This window comes from Nelumbo nucifera, chromosome 3 (genome assembly GCF_055504915.1).
Source record: "Nelumbo nucifera cultivar China Antique chromosome 3, China Antique-T2T, whole genome shotgun sequence".
Classification (NCBI taxonomy): domain Eukaryota; kingdom Viridiplantae; phylum Streptophyta; class Magnoliopsida; order Proteales; family Nelumbonaceae; genus Nelumbo; species Nelumbo nucifera.
The window spans coordinates 14,537,538-14,560,698 of NC_142651.1; the positions used below are offsets into that span (position 1 = coordinate 14,537,538).

General features: G+C 37.7%; 1 protein-coding gene across 3 annotated transcripts; it reads left to right on the top strand.

The window, feature by feature from the left end:
- The first annotated feature begins 6,068 nt into the window (after positions 1-6,068).
- On the top strand, positions 6,069-22,794 carry LOC104597343 (cullin-3A-like). Of its 3 annotated transcripts, none has more exons than XM_088900542.1 (3): positions 6,072-6,837; positions 15,481-16,661; positions 20,463-22,794. In XM_088900542.1, exons 2-3 carry the CDS (start codon positions 16,651-16,653, stop codon positions 22,501-22,503), a joined length of 2,052 nt encoding a protein of 683 aa, XP_088756668.1. In that variant the 5' UTR covers positions 6,072-6,837; positions 15,481-16,650; the 3' UTR covers positions 22,504-22,794. The 3 variants fall into 3 exon arrangements, with proteins under 3 accessions (XP_010257118.1, XP_088756668.1, XP_010257125.1); XM_010258823.2 differs by having other exon boundaries at positions 6,717-6,837; positions 16,457-16,661; XM_010258816.3 differs by lacking the exon at positions 15,481-16,661 and having other exon boundaries at positions 6,069-6,837.
- The last annotated feature ends 367 nt before the right edge of the window (positions 22,795-23,161 follow it).

The following is a 23,161-nucleotide window of genomic DNA, read 5'->3' on the forward strand; positions in this document are numbered from 1 at the left end:
TATAAGTTGTATAAGGGTGTAGAGTCAACAATCAAGTGCTAGGAAAAAAAAACTACAATGTCTGGTCTGTTGAACTTTTCATGATCAATAATTAGGTTGGTTGGTTGTACAGCCCACAAAAAAAAAGATCCACTGAGGAAGATGGACCGGTGATCCACCATTTTCATACATAGGAATTCATAGATAAACTTTTGTCATTCCCCAACTATAAAACAAACTATTGGCGAAGGCTTACATATTTTGTTCCTTCGACTTTTACCAACCATTTATCCAAAAATCCTTCAATCAATTAATTATTAAAAATTAATAAAATAAATAAATAATATTAAATATTTATATATCTATTGTTATATATTAATACAAAAATCACCATGTTAGTTGTCTCTCCGTTATCCCCTTGCCCAACTCAATGACCAAAAATTCAATCCTAGCCTCTGTAAATTTATGGATTGGGTTAATCCGGACTCGGGTTGAGTTCACCCAAGTTGCACCCCTAGACGTCGTTTTTGAGTTTAGACCCATACCACATATGTGTCCTTTAGTTTGATGCCAATATGGTTCCATACGTTTTACAACTGGTAAGTGCAATTTATTTAACAAGCTCGTGTTTTAAGTTAGCTATTTAATTAGGTGACTTATTTATGTGGTTAAACAATACTAATTAACTTAATTAGATAGCATAATTATTAATTGTTATTACCAAAAAAGCTACAAAAGTTACACTTTTAATCCAATTATATCATATAAAAAAATGTAAAAATTAACACAAAACTGTTACACTTTTAATTCTGCTATTTTTTATTTTAAAACTAATTTTATTAATTTAAATTTCATTTAAATAATTACATTAATAAAGATTTATAGTCGACCTATAGCCTAACTTCGCCCATGGTCACACCTAATTAAGAATGTAGGGCTCTTTCTACGACCTTTCTTTTTTCTATAAAAACTCCATACCAAGAAAAATAAAGCATAGGAGAATAAGGATGTCAACCAAATAAACCCATAAATCAATCTCCAACTTAAATTTATGGCTCCTTAGTTTTCGAGATATGTTGTAAAAAATATAATTGAAATATTGTAACACGGATTGGGTTGGTTTCGAGTTTAACCCTATAGGGTTGGCACAGGTCTAGCTCAACCCTCCCATGCATCCACTCAAATCCAACTTGACTCAAATACTATATAGTTTTTTAACCTGGCTTGACATATAGGGTTCGACTCGATATTAACCCAACCCATCAAGTAGTATTTAATCTTTTTTTTTGGTGATATCTTTCGAAAACTCAAGAGATATTAATTTAAGTTGAAATTTGGTTTATGGTCAACAATATTCAAAAAATTAGTTTCGAATACAATATTTGATATAATTGAATTGAATTCGGATATAACATAATTCGATTTCTACTTTAATTTCTTGTAACAAGGCTCATGCATCACATGCCCCCCCCGACTAATATATAATAAAACATGGAGTGCCATGTAAGCATGGCTCTCCTTTCTCCCCTACTATTTATCTACTATGTGTGTGAGTATGTGTATTTTTTATTTTATTTTATTTATAAGCTTAACAAACTATTCAACTAGCGAATCAATTTTAAGTGTTTAAAACTTTCATTTCTCCCCATTAATTCACCATGAACCATTTATTCTTTCCCATTAACTCATCTGATTCTCTCTCCTCACGATCATTCTATTAACTTTTCTCTCATATGACAACTCACTCCATTAATTATCTTTCCCAAAGTTTTAATGACCGACTTGGAGGCCCAACCGTTTTTGCCTCAAAGTCGTGGGCCATCAGTTTAATCAACCGGGTTGAATAGATTAGATCGTGCCACAACAGCGTATATGTGTGTGTATATTTATTTATTTCTATACACATATACATGTATATATGTATATATACGTGTCTATGAATATATATTTTAGTAATAAATAATGTATAAATATGTTATATGTATTAGTTTATATTTAATATGTATATTTATTTTTTTATTTATAAAAACATTAAAAGTTGCAATGTTAGGCAAAAAATGGGTTTTTTTTTCACGAAAAATGGTGAGGCAAGGCGCCTATGGAGCTTTGGGATATATAGATCTCGAAAAGTTACCCAAAATAATAATTAAAAAAAGGCATTGGGGTGCAAAGTTATGGCATCTGAAAATTTGCATATATTTAGCGTGCAACCTGCGACCTGGTCACCAGGTCGAACGGGCCAACGATCAAACCGGCTAGGTCAAACGGTTTTTTACCGTCTGATGGGTCTTGATTGAACCTGACCTGGATTTTGGCCATGTGATGGTTCAAATGGTTCAACCAATCGGGTCAATGACAAGTTTAAAACATTGATTTCTCCTATCAATTTTCTCCATTAAATTGCCATTTTTCATTTTTTCATTTTACTCCATCTCATGTATTCATTAATCTAATAAACTACAACAATTTGCTTAGGGATGATAACTTCAGCTTGGCCCGGGCTCGGGCCCCACTAGGCCCACAAATTTCAAGGCCAAAGGTAGACCTAATGCTTGAAGGCCAACGTGGGCCAGAACCAGATTGCAAACAAATAACAATTAAAAAAAATAACTAATAAAATTATCATAAATATTTAAATCACCTAAAAATGATGAGAGATAGAAGGAGAATTCTACTCTCATCCAAATTTCTATTTCATACTCAATTTCTATTTAATTGGCTACTTGTTAGAAAATTATAATTTGAAACATAATAACTAAGATTAATACAAATTACTAAAGTTAATACAAAAAATAAATTTCATAAAGTTTTTATCATTTGAATTCTATTTAACAATAATTAATATAAATAGTAAAACTAATAATGGTTCCATTAGAAATGTCATAAGACTCATTTTACTTATAGATGAACATTTATAACTTATCCTATAAATTTATATGCTCAAGCAACTATTTTATTTAGAGTCAGGTATAGCTTGGACTTGCACCAAGCCCAAACCTAATGCAAGTAGCAGGGCTATAAATGGATAGAATTTGGATCAGATCTAACTGCATCCACATATGCATTCGATTACGCGATGTATAGATCTGCATCCACACTTGATTATTGTGTTAGATTTCAGATTTAATCCAATAACCATCTTATTGTGTTTATAGTGACCAAAAAATTTATAATGTTAAAAAATATTTTTAAAGTATTCATGTATAATAAATGCATATAAATATAAAATATTTAATTTATCAATTATAAACTTCATATAATTATACATAATCTCCATATGTATACATGATTATACTATGCATATACATAAAATAATATTTTTTTTATTAGACTTGGATTTTAATCGAACCAAATGAGGTTAAATATGCATATAATCAGTGTTGGACTTCTTACCCATAAGTTGTTTTGACATACCTACCCATAAATAGGGGTGTCAATGGACCAGTTTTGGGTTGGACTCCATCCACATCAAAATCCATTTGGACGGATTGGACAAACCAATAAGACATGTTGAATTTGGATGGACTGGACGGACTAGTATGACATATTGGATTGGACCTAGTCCATCCATACTGAATTTATATTGGATTAAGCCAATATATGATCCATTGATATAAGATAATAACATAATTGTCAATGGATCAGGTTTGAGTTGAAACCAATATAAATTAACAGGAATTTGAACAGATTGATAGTCTCTAGACCAATCCAAAATGGTCCAAAATATTCATTGGACTAGATTGGACCAAGTCCATTTGTAATGGACTCGCATTGGACTGGACCGGATTAGACCAAATCCAATCCAATTTACACCCCTGCCATAAAGTATCACCACCGTGTATTAGGGAACATCTCCCCATAAATGATAAGGGAGATATTCCTAATGCACAACTATAATGTCTCATGGGAAAAGATGTGGGAACAACTCGTGCAAGCGAGTTTTATATATTTATTCCCAATGCACAACTATAATGGGCAACAATTTGCTCTCCGAAATCCTTGGGTGGTTTGGGAATAATAAAAGTCTCCTTGTTGAACAAAGCTCTTATGCTAAAATCAATTTGTAAACTTCTAAATTCAAGGAGCAGTTTTTGGTCTTAGCAACTGGAAGCAAACTATTTAAGGGGAAAAATGTTTATTTGAGTTAAAGGCAAAAGCCTCAGACTCCCCTTGGTGGAAATGCATTATTAAATTAAAAAATGAACTAAAAAACACTTTTTTCTGGAAGATTGGAGATGGCGGATCTATCTCAACATTTATGGACCCATGGGTGCCTCAACTTAAGAGCAACATTCCGGGCAAAATAACTGAGAATCCTAATTCCCTCAACAATAAAGTTTGTTAGCTAATCACATATCACCATACCTGGAATGCTAATCTCCTCAATAGCCTTTTTGAAGAAAGAAGTGTCGAAGCAATACTAAGTATCCCTTTGACAAACTTGCAACAACTTGATAGACTTATTTGGAAGAACATAAGCAATGGAGAATTTACAGTAAACTCAACTTATCACTCTCTCTAGAAACTCCACTCTAAACACAAATAAGCCCTTTAAGTTGGTCCAAAATTTGGAAAATCCCATGCTCCCATAGATGCCAAATCTTTATGTAGAAGTTTCTCCATAGTTGTTCGAACCAAGACAGAAATATGGTGTTGTAGGAGAAAAGAATAAACCAGGTGTACTTTTTGTAAATAAACTTCTGAAACCCAATAGCATCTTTTCCTGCAGTGCCCTCTCTCAAGGGCGGTCTGGATTTAGGCTTAGGTTGGTTTGGTTACAGAACTCTATTTGAATTATGGCCAAGTGGACCTAATCCAGTGGTGGTGGCAGCACAATTCCCACTTGGAAAATAAAGTGAAAAAGTATAATTACATTGCAAAGGTGTGTGCCATCTTCATAAGCCTTTGGGATGCAAGAAATTATCAGATTTTTAACAATGTCAACCCAGACTCCCTTCAAATACTAAGAAAGGTTGAAAGCTACTGCAATTACAAAGAACCAGGGCTTAAACTCCTCAATCCATCAGATTCTCAATCAAAATGGGATCTACAACAAGTTTTCTCCTCAGACATTCTGATCACCCTAGTTGATGGCTCATGGAATCCATTCACACAAACTGCATCTATAAAGGTATGTTCATTCACAAGTCTCATATTATCATTGCAAAAGGAGGATCATGCTTGGTAAGATCCCCATCAACAACTGAGCTATGGGTAGTGATTAGAGGACTAATAAAATTTTTTTGTATGGATGTAAAGACAGTTTTTTTGTTTTCAGATGCTAAAGTAATGATAACAAAGCTAAAAGGAACAGATAAGCAGATACCGTGGGATTAGCAAGCACTTTATGATCATATTCTGAAACTTCTATCTTTTTTTGATAATATTAAAATCATGTATATAAGCAGAAATGTCATTCTGCCAGCCATGATATGGCAAAGAGAGCTCGCCATATGAACTCATTTATAAATAACTATGCCAGCTCCATAAACCTAACTCCCCTTTTTGTGAATTCATGTATAGGGATCCAACTGTTCCCTTAACTTTCTCTTAATGAATCCAGTTTTTATCTTTGCTGAAAAAAAACTATAATGTCTCAAGTTGAAAACATTAATTACGACTAAATTTTCAAAAAAAAAATTACGACTAAACCTAGTTTTATATATTTATTAACATTTAAGTATTTTAAGTATTTTAAATATTTAATTAATATTTACAATAATTCGTAGCACTTAATTACTAATAAAATAAAATAGAATAAAAAAACAACAAACAATATAGACAAATAATTATTTTATTAAGTAATTATTATTTTGTTAAAATTTATGAATATAAATAATCAAAATTACTAAATTATTAAATAAATTTCTGTAAAATATTAATTATTGTAAACAAAATTACGTTCTTCCTTATGATCAGTTTCTATTTTTTGTTCTTACTTTTTTGCCATTCGATGCCAAAGATTCGATTCCGTGTCAACGCTTGAAGAAATCAGCGAACACACGAACGAACCAGCCCTCGGTCTATCATTCCACATTTTCACTCAGCTTGGTATTTTAAGAAAAAAGTAAAAACATATTTATCTTAGTTGCCTCAAAAAACCTCGAGTACAACATTCCAGGGTTTTCTTTTTTGATTGACGATTTTGGGCGTATTGGCATCTGTTTATATTTTCTCACTCATTTTCAACAAAGCCTTTTGATTTCAGACCAAAATCTCTGGCTTTCGCCATTCGTAAGTCCGCTTTTCTATAGCTCACATATACCCAAGGTGGTTTTCATTCTCTCTGATTCGTGGAGAAGAGTCGGTTCAAGCTACGGCTTTCAGATTGCTCTGCCAATTTCGTGGCAGATCTATTATTTCCTTTCTATGGGTTTTGGAAACTCCAATACGACTTAGCGTGTGTAATTTCTGTGATCAGAAAACCATTTTAATTGCATGGTTCTGGGGGAAAGCACTTTCCTTTCTTGTAGAAATCACAGTTGATCGAATTTTTCTTGTCAAGGTCCTCCGATGGACTTTTAGTTGTTTGTCACGCAACATTTAATCCGATTCTCGGGTTCATCTTTTGGAGATTGTGAATATAACATCAATATCTCGTATACTCAACAATTAATCGTGTTATAGGGTTTCTCCTGGGGATTCCGGGGCACTTTCATCGACTCGTAGTATTTGGGCAGTAAGTTGAGGGTAAAAGATGAGTACTCCTAAAAGAAGGAACTTCCAGATAGAGGCCTTTAAACATCGGGTGGTGGTGGATCCTAAGTACGCAGAGAAGACATGGAAAATACTAGAGCATGCAATCCACGAGATATATAATCACAATGCCAGCGGGCTCAGTTTCGAAGAGCTTTACAGGTCTTGTTTATATATTTGTGATCCTTGATCTTGTTTTGGATGAATATTACATAATTCAGACTTGTGATTCGCATCTGAGAGTTTACTTCATTATTTTGTCTTCATGATATCTATCTGTTATTACTGCTAATAATTCTAGCTTGTTAGCATAAATTGTTGCATGTATGCTCTTATACTTTTCCTTTAACGAACTTCGTAAAATTTGTTTCAGTGGAATTGAAGGTAGGAGGGTATACGTGTTGTTTAACCCGATTATTTTTTAGCCTTGTAGTTTGCCTCACAAATTATTTTTTACTCTATCGGGTTGTTATTTTTGCATGGACTTTTTATGGTTTTGGAGGGAAATCTTTATGCACACTTCATTTCCTTCATTCATCTGGTCAGTAAATCATCTTGTTAGAGGTTTCTTTCCTCAACCTTATGTAGTTAGTAGGTGCCACTGCACAATAGTCCCTTCTCTACTTTCATTTGGTTAGTAAGATAACAAAGCATTTATCCTTCGGGCTATGTGGTCGTGGGGGCTATTAAGTTTATTCATGGAATTATAAGTTTTAGATTATTTTTGGAATCAATTTCCTTATTTTTTTAGTGTGGTGTTGTTATTTAGGCTGCATTTGGCAAGAGTTCAAATGCAAATTTGTTCATTACAAATGCACAACAAAACGGTTCAGTACATTTAACCTCTATCTGCTTTGTACTGAACAAATTTGTGTTTGCACTGTTGCCAAACACAGCCTTATGGTAAAATTTCTTGAAGGTCATTGACTGAAAGAAACTTAAGAATTTTTGAGAACAAAGGATAGATGGTGGATCTTTTAATTGGTAAATTAAAAGCAAGGTTTATTTATTGGGTTGGTGACTTGGTGTCCAGTGTCCACAATCTTTTCACGGTGAAGTATGTTGACTCTGTTTTTGACTAATTTTTATAATCATTGGTTCTTTTATCTGCATATTCCCAGTGTACAGGTCCTTGGTATACATGGGGTTGCTATGCCTTCTCCTTCTGTTTTTTGAATGGATATACTTAATCTTTCTCCAATAATAAAAGAAAATCTAGAAGGTTATGCATATGAGTCGTCTCTTTATTGATTCCTCAAGTCAAATGTGGCAGAAATGTTTCCCATCATTGTTCTAGAAAGGATCAAGTTTCACTAGATTTTAATAGACTAGTTGCTCTATTTGGAGTATAGAGATAATGCTAGGACTGTGGACGAGATATTAGGTCTATCACCCGTCACATCACTTAAAATCTTTCAGTTTGTTCATATTAGGCCCAAGTTGAGTGATGGATTTCACCAAATATGATTGATTACAAGATTTTGCCTATGGTTGAAGTAGAAGTTTTGAGTGGGAAAAGTACTTGAAATGGATACAATTCTGTTGCGAACATGATATGATATTTTTAATAGTAATAAGAAAATTTCATTAAATAGAATTAAGAGGTTACACTTACAATGCAGTGGTGAAAGGGTTTCACTCTATATCAAAACGAAGCAGGACAATTTTTTTTTGTGAAGGACATTATAGGATCATCCATACCTGTGAACAAGGTTCAAAGTATTGGTACTTTTTTTTAGGTTTTATTTATTTATTTATTTCGAAACCGGTTCAGAGGGGTTGGTTTAAGGCCCAGCCACCCTCTGAACCAGTGTTTGACCCAATACAACCCCTGGAGGGGCGTATCGGGAAGCCATTGGCATGATATGTATTGATACTTTGAATCTTGCCTGCAAAAAGTATATTGGTAGTTTTGAGTTGGCCTCAGTACTGATTACCGAGAAGATGGAATGTGACTAAATTTGCTACGTAAATGCTAACCAGAGTAAAACTTAAAAGTTTTAGGCCATTGTTCGAGGTTCAAAATTTTGATACGAGATGCCCCCTACTGGGTGTATTGTATTGCATTGGAAGGTGGCCGATACAGCTTTCTTATGGATTTTCCCTGCAGGGGTTGGTTTAAATGTTAAACAACATCTAAACTCACCCCAAAGCCTATTTTTGAAAAAAGAAACTAAAAAAACACACATGTGCAAGGTTCAAAGGGATGATAGACCCCTTCTGGCATATCAGGGTGTATTGATACTTTGTGTAATCTGAAGAGCTATACTCAAAGTAGCAAGGAAGAGAAGAGAACCACAGAACTGAAGAGAATGTCGAACTGTATTAGCCAGTCGACCAGTCCTTTATTTATAGATGAATATAGTACAAGGTACAAGAAATTACTGGGATGCCCCTGATTAGTGATGGGACACCCAGATGACTTAAATCATTAAATAGGATTAGGCCCATTAACACAAGCCCAGTTACAAGATAAGTTAAACATAAGAATGGGCTAATAAGAACTCTTATCAGCCAAACATAACTCTAACATTCTAACACTCCCCCTCAAGCTAAGCATGGATATCAATCATGTTTAGCTTGCCAAGTATGTCCCTGAACTTCGTTGATGCTAGCCCTTTAGTTAATACATCTGCAATTTGCATCTCTGATGGAGTATAAGGCACACAGAGTTCTCCTGAAATAATTCTCTCTGACAAAGTGTCGATCAATTTCAATATGTTTTGTCCTGTCATGCTGCACAGGATTGTTGGCAATGTTGATAGCAGCTTTATTATCACAGTACAACTTGAGAGGACCCTCAGTCTTGATACCAAGCTCATTAAGGAGAGTCCTGAGCCATAAGAGTTCAGCAACCCCGTGTGCCATAGCCTGGTATTCTGCTTCTGCACTTGATCTAGCCACAACATTCTGCTTCTTATTGCGCCATGTGACTAGGTTTCCTCCCAAGAATGTACAATAACCTGGGGTTGATTTTTTGTCTCCAACAGATCCAGCCCAATCCGCATCAGTGTAGGCTTCAATTTCAAGTCAGCAGTTTTTTCTGAATAGAATTCCTTTCCCTGGGCAAGTCTTCAAGTATCTGAGGATTCTTTCCACTGCTCTCATATGAGGGGTCTTTGGTGAGTGCATGAATTGACTGACAACATGCACTGCATAGGCAATGTCTGACCGAGTAAGGGATAAGTATATCGGTTTTCCTACCAACTTTTGGTACATTTTCTTATCACAGTATTCCTCACCCATTGATTCTTGTAATCCATGGCTTGGTTCTATTGGAGTGTCTGCTGGCCTACACCCCATCATGCCTGTTTCCTCTAGGAGATTTAGCACATACTTTCTTTGACATATGTAGATTTCTTCTCTTGATCTAGCAACTTCAATTCCAAGAAAGTATCTCAGATTTCTCAGGTCTTTGATCTCAAATTCTGAAGCTAAGAACTCCTTCAGCCTCTTCATCTCTTTCACATCATTTCCAGTAATCACCATATCATCCACATACACAATGAGTGCTGTAAGTTTGTCATCCTGTCTCTTTGTAAACAATGTATGATCTGCACTGCTCTGAGTGTACCCTACTTTCTTCATGGCCAAACAAAGTCTCTCAAACCATGCCCGAGGAGATTGCTTCAAACCATATAATGCTTTCCTTAGTTTACATACCTTCTTTCCAACATTATATCCAGGTGGGGGTTCCATGAATACCTCTTCATGAAGATCACCATTTAGGAAGGCATTATTCACATCCAGCTGATGAAGTTCCCAAGAGAATTTTGCTGCTAGTGACAGTAGAACCCTGATTGTGTTGAGCTTTGCTACTGGGGCAAAGGTTTCCTTGTAGTCAATTCCTTCCTTTTGTGTAAATCCCTTTGCCACAAGTCTGTCCTTGTACCTCTCAATTGACCCATCTTCCCTGTGCTTTACTGTGAATACCCACTTGCACCCAACAATGCCTTTCCCCTCTGGCAGGTCCACCAATTCCCATGTCCTTGCTTTCATTAGGGCTTTCATCTCCTCATTCATGGCTTCTTTCCACCTTGGATCAGATGCCGCCTCTGAATACCTGGAAGGGACACATACAGAGGAAAGAGCAGACACAAAGGAATGATAGGCAGGGGATAAGTGTGAGTAAGAAACATAATTAGCTATGGGATGCCGAGTGATACAAGAACGAACAGGCTTACGGAGAGCAATAGGAAGATCCAAATCTGAATTGAGTGAGTCAGAATTACCTTGGATTGCAGAGACAGATTGATCTGAGTTCAACTGGTTGCAATCATGAGGTTGAGGGGCCTTCTTCCTTCTACTGTATATAAGTATCTCTTTCTCTTATTTACTAGAACTTTCAGAAGCATCAGCCGAATCTGGAGAAGCAACTGGCACAGTGGAAGTCTCACTAGGTTGACCTGGAATGTTACAGCTAGTAGTAGTGGAAGGTGATGAAATGGGAACAAAAAAGAAGGGAGAATGAGAATCCTCTTCCAACCCACTACTCTCCCCCTGAAGAGGATTCTGAGAAGACTGGAAATAGGGTTGAGACTCAAAAAAAACTACATCCCTGGTGACATTTTTTCTTGGAGAAAGGATCATAACACTTATACCCCTTCTGCGTAGGAGAGTACCCAAAAAATATTCCCTTTGTAGCCTTAGGATCCAGTTTGGTCTTCTTTGGATCCTTACATGTATGAAGCATGTACAACCAAAAACCCGCGGGGGAAGAGGAAATTTTGGAAGAGTGGGACACAAAACAGAGAAAGGGGTCTTCATACCCAGTACCTTAGATGGCATCCGATTTATCAGGTATGATGCAGTGAGAACAGCTTGAGACCAATATTGCTTGGGCACATTGTGCTGGAAAAGAAGGGCTCGAGCTGTCTCCAATAGATGCCTGTTCTTGCGCTCAGCGACCCCATTTTGCTGAGGGGTGTAAGTACATGATGATTGATGTAACATGCCTGCATCTTCCATGAATGAGTTCAGGGATCTTTCAAAGTATTCAACTGCATTGTCTAAATGGAATTGCTTGATCTTTTTATCAAATTGTGTTTCAACCATCTTGCAAAACATCATAGTTATCCGGGGAACTTCTTCACGTCTTTTCAACAGATAAATCCAAGTGCACCGAGAATAATGGTCAATAAAACTGATAAAGTAACGAAAGCCATCAATGGAAACAATGGGTGAAGGACCCCAAACATCAGAATGAACCAAATCAAAAGGGGCTTGAATTTCATTACTAGAAATTGGATACATTGATCTACTGGTCGAAGTGGTCACAGTGTTCACAGTGCTGGTAGAAGTGTTCACAGTTCGGGTACTGTGCAGTGCTATTTAGGACTGGCTGAAGTAGCAAGTAAGGGGCTGTAACTGAACCAGTTCACAGTGCTAGCAACTGAAGTTACTTCAGTTAGGGCTTGTTCTGTGACCTGAAGTAACTGTGCAGTGCAGTAACTGAAGTTCACAAAGTAGGACTGATAACCGACCTAAAGAAAATCTGTTACTGAAGTTACCACAGTTCTGCCCAAGTCTTGTTGGGGCACGAAGCTGCAACTGTAGAGAAGGCTAAGTCTTTACCACTTGTTCTGCGCAAGTCTTGCTGGAGCATGAAGCTGCAACTGTAGAGGAAGCTCTCCCCCTTTCGGTTAGTGCTAGGACTGCTAAAATCAGTCCTCAACTAGGTCTTTCCTATACAGACCTCTCTTAGTAGCCCAATAGCTACTATTTGCTGGAGATAATCTAGTAGGACATCTACTTCTGGGTCTTACTTCCCTTGAGTCCTACAACCAAGAGAAACCCTAGGTTCGAACTTGCTTTACTCTCTTACACTCCTAGGTCTTCACTGCAGCAACCCAGAAAAGGAAGAGAGAAGATGAAAAGACAGCAAGAGAAGAGAGTGCGCCTGCTGAAACCAGGAAGGAGCTAATGCTCTGATACCATGTAATCTGAAGAGCTATACTCGAAGTAGCAAGGAAGAGAAGAGAACCACAGAATTGAAGAGAATGTTGAACTGTACTAGCCAGTCGACCAGTCCTTTATTTATAGATGAATATAGTACAAGGTACAAGAAATTACTGGGATGCCCCTGATTAGTGATGGGACACCCAGATGACTTAAATCATTAAACAGGATTAGGCCCATTAACACAAGCTCAGTTACAAGATAAGTTAAACATAAGAATGGGCTAATAAGAACTCTTATCAGCCGAACATAACTCTAACATTCTAACACTTTGAACCTTGGTTGAAATGTTGGGTTATCACATGAAAATTGTGACATAAGATCTTGGTTTCACATGGTCACTGACTTTAGGTCTTTTTTTGATCAATAACCATGAATCACTGGCTTTAGGTCTATGGATTCCTGGATCTAATTGTGGATAAAATGGTAAGAAGTAGGCGGCTTGGAAGCAAAACTAAGCTAAACTAAATGAACCTTGGTCAAATGGGAAAAATTGGTGAAATTGAAAACAGAAGGTGGGTTGGGAATTAGTAATGTTAAGATGAAGAATTAGGCTTTACTCAACAAATGGGGAGGTTTCCTAAAGAAAATGAGAAGTTATGGGCGGCACAAGGTTGTGGCGAGTATTCTTGGCATATCAAGCAATGGATAGGATGTTGGATATCTTCGTAGAGCTACCTTGGCTTCCCCATGGAAGGCCGTCCATGACCTTCTTCCTGCCTTCTTACATCATATCAGGTATGACTTGGCCTTTGGTAAAAAAAATCAGGTTTTGGGAGGATGTGTGGATTGGGGATACCCCTTTGGGTATTAAATTCCCTTCTCTTTTTGATATTTCCAGGTTTAAGGGTAGTTCCATTTTGACTTCCTTACTTAGAATCCCTTATCTGCAAGATTGAATTGGAATTTTGGCTTCATTAGGAACCTTAGAGAATCTGAACTCTCTATGGTGACTGATCTTTTGAGCTTGCTGAATTCAGTTTTCTTGTGTGAATGTGGCTCGGATTCTAGAGTATGGGGTCCTAATTCTGATGGGAAGTTCTCTTGTAAGTCCTTCTTTTGTTCTCTGGTTACCACCTCTTCTTCCTCTTCTTTCCCGGTCAAGGAAATTTGGTGTTCTCCCATTCCCCCTAAAATCAGTGCCTCCTGTTGGGAAGTGTTTCATGGAAGCACTAATACATTTGATCTACTTCAATGGAAGAGGCCAAATTGATGTTTGTCCCCCCAACTGGTGTGTTCTTTGTAAGTTGAATGGTGAGACTGTGTTTCATCTTCGTATCTCTTGCCCTTTTATTAGCTTTCTTTGGGATTGGTTTACTTCTCTCTTTGGATGCAGTTGGTCTTCTTTTGATAGGTTGGAGGGTTTGTTTAGCCCTACTAGCATTAGCTGTATAAAAAAGAGGGGTAGGACCGTGTGGAGATGCACTAAAGCTGTGCACTAATTTGGACTGTGTGGGAGGAAAGAAATGCAAGAACATTTGAAGAGAAGGAACATAGCAAGGAAGCCTTGGTTGGAACTATAACATTCAAGATTGAAAATTTCTTCAGAGCTAGGGGTATCATTGCTGCATCCTTAACTACAAGTCAAAGATCTGCTGAGGTTTGGTCTCCCCCAATAAATGGTTGGAAGAAACTGAATTTTGATGGGAGCTGGAGCTGTTTGGGTTGCACAGGCCCCTCAGGTATTGGGGGAGTCATTAGGGATGAAGAGGGGAACATAATTGCTTTATACTCTGGCCCATTGTGGCAAGATCAGAGCTTTTGGGGTTGAGAAGGCAAAAGAACTGAGTATTAGTAAGCTGATTATTGAGGGAGATTCTAAAACTGTGATTAAGTGGCTGGTAAAAAGGGAGAGGGTGGCATGGCATTTGAGGAATGATTTCAGAAAGTTCAAATGGTTGTCATAGGACATGTTAATCTGAGTGAAATGGGTGGGGACTGCTAATAGCTTAGCAGATAGCCAAGCAAGGGGTACATAGAACACATGTTTTGGACTCAAATGTAGTACTGAACCGGGACAGCTTCTATAGCTGGTTCATTTTGCAACTTCTTGTTGCAATCATGTTTCTCTCATAATGATACTTAATACTTTTGTTTTTTTGGTCAACATTGATCAATATTGATACTTAATACTTCATTGATATAAGTGGTACATTACAACTAAATACAGTGATGACTCTATGGTGGTCCTTTAGGAACTGTGGTTTGTGTTCTATTCCTTTTACTTAAACACAAAAAAGAAAGCAAAATATGATTTGCAAGTTACAACTGTGGTTTGATTCATGTGATATATTGTTTTGTATTTCTGTTCAGGGTTGATAATGACAAAATGTTAATGCATCCATGACTGAAGTAACTCTATAAAGACTATTTGTCCCCCGCCCCCCAATATGTGGCTCACAACTTTATCTGGACTATTGGATTTATTCTTTGTTTGGAGAACCATTCAGCACTTCTATTAAGTATGGGAGTACACAACTTGTAGACTGAACGTGGATATTCTAGACCAAAACAGCTTCTTTGGATGCGTCTAACCATCAAATAAATGGATTACTTTCCAAGCAATACAGCCCTTGTTTGCTTGGACTTGTAATTGGTGGGTTCATCCAATTGGATTGATTTTTGTAGCAAAAAAAAAAAAACTTTAGTTTATACATTACAAACTGAACATGTTGGATTACTGAATATGTTCATTTATTTTATGTTACTATTGGTGGTGTCTTAATTGTAGGCTATTGTTATCCAAGAGATGTCTATTGCATGCCCTTTTTTGTTTTTACTTTTTCCCCCCTTTTTTTCATCTGCATGCCTTTGTATTTGGGGTTTGATTAATCTGATTTGTTCTAGATTTCCTCAGCATGATGGCCTTGACAGGAGCGCCACTCTCCTTATGACCCACAAATCTTAGACCTTCATCCTTGTTCTGGTTTTGAGGGGTTGGTGTTTTCTTTCTAGGTATAAAATATATGCAAGAGAGAAGAAAAGGGCAGCAGAAAATTTGAAGGCACTTTTCATTCTCTTCATAGTATGTCCCTTTACCCTCTATGTCTTTTCAACTCCATGTAGACGTTGGGAGACGATATGTAAGGAGTTTCAATTTGTTTCGGGTCCCAGGTAGAGCGTAAGATTTGAAGGTTTCGAGGTTGGAGTATGAAGATCTGAAGAAATTATAAGGACAATAGGCAGGGGCTTAAACAGTTGTTAGAGTTCAGGCAGCTTCATGTGAAACAATTCAACATGTACCTGAAGGATGAGCTTTCAAGGATGTTGTAGTGAGGAGTGGTTGGAACTGGAAGTTTTTCAGGAGGTGTTGTTTTAAATCCTTTGAGGTGCTGGTGGCTTTGATTGGGCATTGCGTTTCTGATCGGATTCTAGCGTCCTCAGAGTTTGAATAGAGTTGATGTCCAGTTTTGGGGAAGCCTTGGTGGATTGTGTTCATTCTGCAGATTTCTATTCAGTATTCTGCTTGTTTGTATTGGTGTTTTGTTGTTATTGTAGTGCTGAGGTCCTTTCTTGTCACCTCCTACTCTGTAACCTTTTTCTTTCAATAATTTTTTTTTTTTTTTATTTACTCTTTAAAAAAATGTAATGGCCATGTTCAGGCAAACAATTCCATGTACTATCCATTGTTTCGGCAGCACATATTGTAGATGAAGGACCATCAAATTGATTATTCTTTGATCAGTCACAATGCTGGTTCTTTGACAAAGAAAGCAAGGAAAAGCTTCTTAAGCTTTTGTTATAAATAGTAGTGGCTGTAAAGAGCCCAGTTCTTTGTGGATAGGTTCTCACTTATAACTTATTGATCGTATTGGTTCTTCAGTTGGGTGACTTGAGACTACTGCCTACTGGTACTGTCAGCAATACAGAACTTTGCAGCTCGTGTTCTTCTTGCCAATACAAGCCTTTTTGAGCCTCACCTTCTCAGTGTTACATCTTTGTTTGTTGCTTCAGCACATAGTTCTGAAATATACTTCTTGAATTCTTCATAGGAGCTGATTTCTTCTGGCAAGTTCCATGAAATCAAGGTTTGATTGACAAGCAAGATAACTGTTCCTCTTTATCTGATTTTCTGCATCCCCTCTTTAAACCATTTGGATTGCTGATTCTTACCTGTTGTTATCTCGTCTTGAGTTAAATGGAAGCTTGATAAAGTATGATAAGATTTCTTCATCAACCCTTTAAACAATGTCGTTAATCTGAGTTTTAAATTACAGGCTTGAAGATCTATGCAAGTATGGATTATAACAGCTGTTCACAGTTCACCCATCTGAGTATACGTCTCTTTATATTCCCCATCTGCCTTTTATCTCTGTATTTTCTTGATCAAATCCTTTTTTGTTGTACTCTGGCCATATTGACCAAGTGGCCATCACAAAGCCCCTGATTCATCTTCCATGTCTGAGATAGCCAAGGTGCTAGCAGAGAAGGTAGAATAGAACTCTCAGCATCACCATCTTCACCCTGAATAACTGCAAGAAAGACACCATATTTGATGTGTCACTGGTAGGGGTGCATTTTAGGTTGGGTTAGGTTGGAAATTTATTATATTTTTAATGGGCCTGAACCCTAACCTAAGCCCAATGTAGTTGAAATTCTTTAAGTTGGCTGGCCCAACTTACAGCCCTAGATACTAGGCATCATTCCAGTAAATGAGATACATCTTCAACTTCTCTCTAGCACAGGGAACAATGGTTTGCATCTGTTATGGGAATTCTGCTAAGGATTGCAGACCATAAGAAAGAATATCACCTTCAGAGGCCATTTTGACTATTACCCAATGATCTAAAGAAAGATTTTGTAGTAAAACTACCGGAGGCTTCCAAAGTGAACCACATGCTGTCTTGGATAGAGGGGCTAATCTGGGACTGCTGCAGCATTTGGAGCAATCTTAAAAAGTCCATCAATATCAATTGTCAGTTGTTGAGATTTCCTCTCATTTCTGGCATCCACACTAGATTTCCCAATATTTCATATTATTCTTGAAGTACAACATCCTTATTCTGAGCCAGCCTGTAAAGTGATGGGAAAAGTTCACAGTAGCTAATTTTGTAGCTACTGATCGTTCCAAAATGCTGTTTGATCTGCATTCTCTAGTTTGAACTTAATATTATTCCAAACAGCTGCTTCAACTTAATTATCCCTTTTCAGATGCTTACCCCATAAGATAGGCGTGTATCTCCTCTCGATCTTAATTCTCCTCTATATTTGCCTTGAATTACTTCACTCCATTAAGACCCATTTTTCCAAAGCCACCTATCCATTAACTGCCTTATTAACAGATTGTAATGGTCTGATTTCCAAGTCACCTTTTATTTTAGGCAGACTCACTAAATTCCATGCCACTAAATGCATACATGTTTTCTGTCCCATACTTTCCCAGAGGAAATCCCTTTTCATTTTCTCAAGCGTTCGAAGCACCAACTCTGGTACAGTAAACATTGAGAACTAATATAGGGGCAGGTTGTTCAATACACTATTAGTCAAAGTTACCTGTGCTCCTTAGATAAATGTTGCTTCTTCCTCCCTGCCATTTTTTTGCTAAATCTTTCAACCACCAGATCCCACAGCTCTCTGGATCTGTATTTGGCTCCTAAATGAACACCAACAAATTTAGAAGGGAGCTCTCTCTCAAGAGTATTAACCAGCTCATTGACCTGTTGCACATCACCAACAGGGAAAAGTTCATCATCTTCAACCCGGAAGTGGCTTCAAAGCATATAGTATACAGCAAGGAAACGTATCTTTGTGTCTAGATCTATAAACTTTGATTGAATCATTGCAAATTGTTGCAAGGTATCTATTTGAGGGCATCTTTCACCAATCTTAAATCCTTAAATCCATCCTCCATCTAGGGCTCTATTGACCAGCCTGCTCAATGCTTGTGCCACTATTATGATTTATGAATAAGAATGAAGGGAGGGGGTTCCCTTGTTGAACCCCCTGCCTCCCTCAAATTAGACTTTGGGTGAATCATTCACCCTAATAGAGAGAGTTTGGGTCTGCTAACCACAACACGATGCTGGTCACATTCACCCAGCCATACATTGGTAACATCTCTTGTAGTATATATCGCCAATATTACCAATGTGTGGCTGGATGAATGTGTATAGCAACATGTTGTGGTCAGAAGATCCAGACTCGATATAGAACATTGCTGGTGAGAGACACTAGTAAATCCACCATCCGCACCTTATTCTGAAGCCCATCCTTTGAAGCATGTAATCAACAAATTCCCACTTGACATGGTCATATGTTTTTTCCATGTCCAATTTAATCAAGACTCGTGGTTTAGGGGTGCAATTTGGACAGGCCTAACCCGAGCCTGGACTGGTCCAGCCTAGCAATTTTACACAGGCTGGGCTTAGAGTCCTCAGGCTGGGGCTGGGGCTGGGGCTGGGCCCCAAAACTTCAGGCTTTTTTATTTTTTTGGGTTGGTCCTGGGCCTAGCCCCTAGGTAGCCCAAACCTAGCCTGTACCTGGCCTGACTATACACATTCATAGATACATATAGAAATTTATATTTGCATAAAGGCTTACATACATGCACACGTGTTTAAACCTGGCCCAGCCCGCTTGATATGCACTCCTATCATGGCTGACCAGACCTTAATCTTGAGGCAATGCATTCATTGGCCATCAGGGATCTATCCAGAATTTGCTTGCCATCAATGAAAGGCCCTTGGGATAGTGAAATGATATTATTTAGCACCTTTACAAATACATGGTTGGGCAGCTGCTGTTCCTCCATGATACTATCATTAACTTGTACTTCCAAGAGAAATTCTATTTCTTTTCAAGGGATATCATCCATTATGTTCAATGACATTCTGGAATAGTGGCAAACAAGGTTCAAAGTATTGGTATGTATTGTAGCATATCATATGGTATGTATCAGTTTTCAGGGTCACCAATACACTAAATTCAAGAGCTAGGTGATTTTATTAGTTTTAAATCATAATAAATGATATAAAACCTTGACTGACAACTTACCAATTAAAAAATATAAAAAAAGTGTTCTGTTAGAAAGAAATTCTTGATACACAAATTTTTGTGGATCAAAAGTATTGATACTTTGAACCTTGGTGGCAAAAGAGGGTAAAACTAAATTTTTGCTGCAGGCAAATGCATTCCAAACAGTTTGAAACATTTTTTATCAGTCCTAACATTTGGAATCTTTGCAGAAAGTAATAATTGAAATTCTTGTTTGCGCTATTATAGTTTGTTTCCAACATTGTGTGGTTATGTTCTAATGGTCTTTATCAATCCCTTAAATATCTGCAGTGCGAGATCTAGTTTCAGGGTTCATGATAGTACAATATTCCTTGCAGTGGTATGATGTGGTGGTTTTTGGAAGTTTGAAGTTTGACTTGATCTTATTAGGATTAGAACTTTTATTTATGTCTGAATGGTATATGATGGGTGTTCTTGTTACATGAAAGTTTAACAGGTTTAAAGGAGTATAGGTAACAACACATACACATGACTAATAAGTGATAACGGATTGTTCAATTTTCTAGCGATCAGAAAAGGGAATAACCACTTGTATAATTCTTTTGAGACATTAATGGCAATTTTTTTGACTTTCAAACACCACTTTGGTAAATATGTAGGCTTGCTCTAGCCAGAATATTGCTTGTATACCTGTTGCATTGCCCTTCTCACTCAAGTCTAATATTCAATAGCATTTAATTTTGCATATTGGGTATAAAAGGTATGACCTGTGCAATAGGTGGATGTAGCCTGTGGACTCTTCCTGTTGCAGAATTAGTCTTACTCTTGCTTTGAAGAACTTTGTGTTCTGATATGGCTTCCTATTATGAATTCAGGAATGCTTACAATATGGTGCTGCACAAATTTGGAGAGAAGCTGTACTCAGGACTTGTGACAACTATGACATCGCATCTAAAAGAAATATCAAAATCAATAGAGGCAGCCCAAGGAAGTTTGTTTCTGGAAGAGCTTAACAGAAAATGGGCAGATCATAACAAGGCATTGCAGATGATCCGAGATATATTGATGTACATGGACAGGACTTTTATCCCCAATACACACAAGACCCCTGTTCATGAGCTTGGGCTGAACCTTTGGAGGGACAATATCATCCACTCGAGCAAAATTCAGAATAGACTTCGTGATACACTTCTTGAACTTGTCCACAGAGAACGGACTGGTGAAGTTATAAATCGAGGGTTGATGAGAAATATAATAAAGATGCTAATGGAATTAGGTTCTTCTGTCTATCAAGAAGATTTTGAGAAGCCATTTCTTGAGGTCTCCTCCAATTTCTACAGTCTTGAATCTCAGCAGTTTATAGAGTGCTGTGATTGTGGCGATTATCTTAAGAAAGCTGAGAGACGTCTAAATGAAGAAATGGAGAGAGTATCACACTATTTGGATGCCAAGAGTGAAGCTAAGATAACTAATGTGGTGGAAAAAGAGATGATTGCAAACCACATGCAGAGATTAGTGCACATGGAGAACTCGGGCCTGGTGAGCATGCTTGTGGATGACAAGTATGATGATTTGAAGAGAATGTACAGCTTGTTTCGCCGCGTTCCTGATGGGCTCTTGACTATAAGAGATGTCATGACTGCCCACATTCGGGAAACCGGCAAACAGTTAGTTACTGACCCAGAGAGATTAAAGGATCCTGTGGACTTTGTCCAGAGGCTCCTAGATGAAAAAGATAAACACGACAAGATAATCAGCTTGGCCTTCAGCAATGACAAGACATTCCAGAATGCTTTGAATTCCTCTTTTGAGTACTTCATTAATTTGAATCCAAGGTCCCCTGAGTTTATTTCCTTGTTTGTAGATGACAAGCTCCGTAAAGGCTTGAAGGGTGTGAGTGAGGAGGATGTAGAGATCGTCCTGGACAAGGTGATGATGCTATTCCGTTACTTACAAGAGAAGGATGTTTTTGAGAAATACTACAAGCAACACCTAGCGAAGCGGCTCTTGTCAGGAAAAACTGTATCCGATGATGCTGAGAGAAGTCTGATTGTTAAGCTGAAGACAGAATGTGGATATCAATTTACTTCCAAATTGGAGGGTATGTTCACAGACATGAAGACATCTCAGGATACAATGCAAGGTTTCTATGCTAGCCAGGCTGCTGACACTGGGGATAGCCCTACACTAGCAGTCCAAGTTCTCACAACAGGGTCTTGGCCAACCCAACCAAGTGCCGCTTGTAACCTGCCAGCTGAGATACTGGGGGTGTGTGAGAAATTCCGAACCTATTATCTCGGAACACACACTGGGAGGAGATTATCATGGCAAACAAATATGGGGACAGCCGATCTCAAAGCGACGTTTGGGAAGGGTCAGAAGCATGAGTTGAATGTTTCTACATACCAGATGTGTATCCTCATGTTGTTCAATAACGCTGATAGGTTGAGCTACAAGGAGATTGAGCAGGCCACTGAAATACCAGCCTCAGATTTGAAGAGGTGCTTGCAGTCCTTGGCATGCGTGAAGGGGAAGAATGTCCTTCGGAAGGAACCCATGAGCAAGGACATTGGTGAAGATGATGCCTTCTTCTTCAATGACAAGTTCACAAGCAAGTTCTACAAGGTGAAGATAGGTACTGTAGTTGCACAAAAGGAGTCTGAGCCAGAAAAGCAGGAGACCCGACAGAGGGTGGAGGAAGACAGGAAACCCCAGATTGAGGCTGCAATTGTGAGGATCATGAAATCGAGGCGTGTCTTGGATCACAACAACATTGTTGCTGAGGTCACAAAGCAGTTGCAATCACGGTTTCTGCCCAATCCTGTTGTCATCAAGAAACGGATCGAGTCCCTCATTGAACGGGAGTTCTTGGAAAGGGACAAAACAGACAGGAAATTGTATCGATATCTTGCCTGAAAGCACTACTTGGCTGTTTTCTTTTCTCCTGTCAGGGCTGGGCCTTGCAGGTAGTTGTATTCTCCATTTGGTAAGTGAAAATGTCATTGAATTACTGCAGTCCATGGTGTTCCTTGAATATTTTTCTTATGTCTTCCTGCTCTGCTCTATCTCATTTGTTTTGCATTAAATTCTAGAATTTAATATCCTATCTTGTAAGTCAGGAGTTGCTAGGGGTTGGTTTGATCAACTTGAGTCTCTATATTTGGGGCAACTAGAAAGGTTAATGACAGGAACAATATATTTGAGGAATTCTGGCCATGGGTTGGTCATGCTGTCTTTGAAGCTGGTGGCATAAAAAAACACGCTATCATGCATTGAGCATTGTAGGGCCTGGCATGGTTCTAAGTATTCCATACATCGCACTGTACCATATGCATCGGTTTTCAGGGTCACTGAAATTCTATATGGTGGGATTCAGTGGGTTTCTGCATGTTTAAATGACACATGCGTGTATTTTTATTTCAAAAGGAAGCAAATCTTAAAACTTTATTATAACTTAAACATATTTACATCTATGCTAGATTCAGATAGCTGAAATAGTAATTCCTCGTTATATTTACAAGCATTATAAGCTGAAATACGAGCAATAGTATTTTACTCTCTATCTACATCTTGT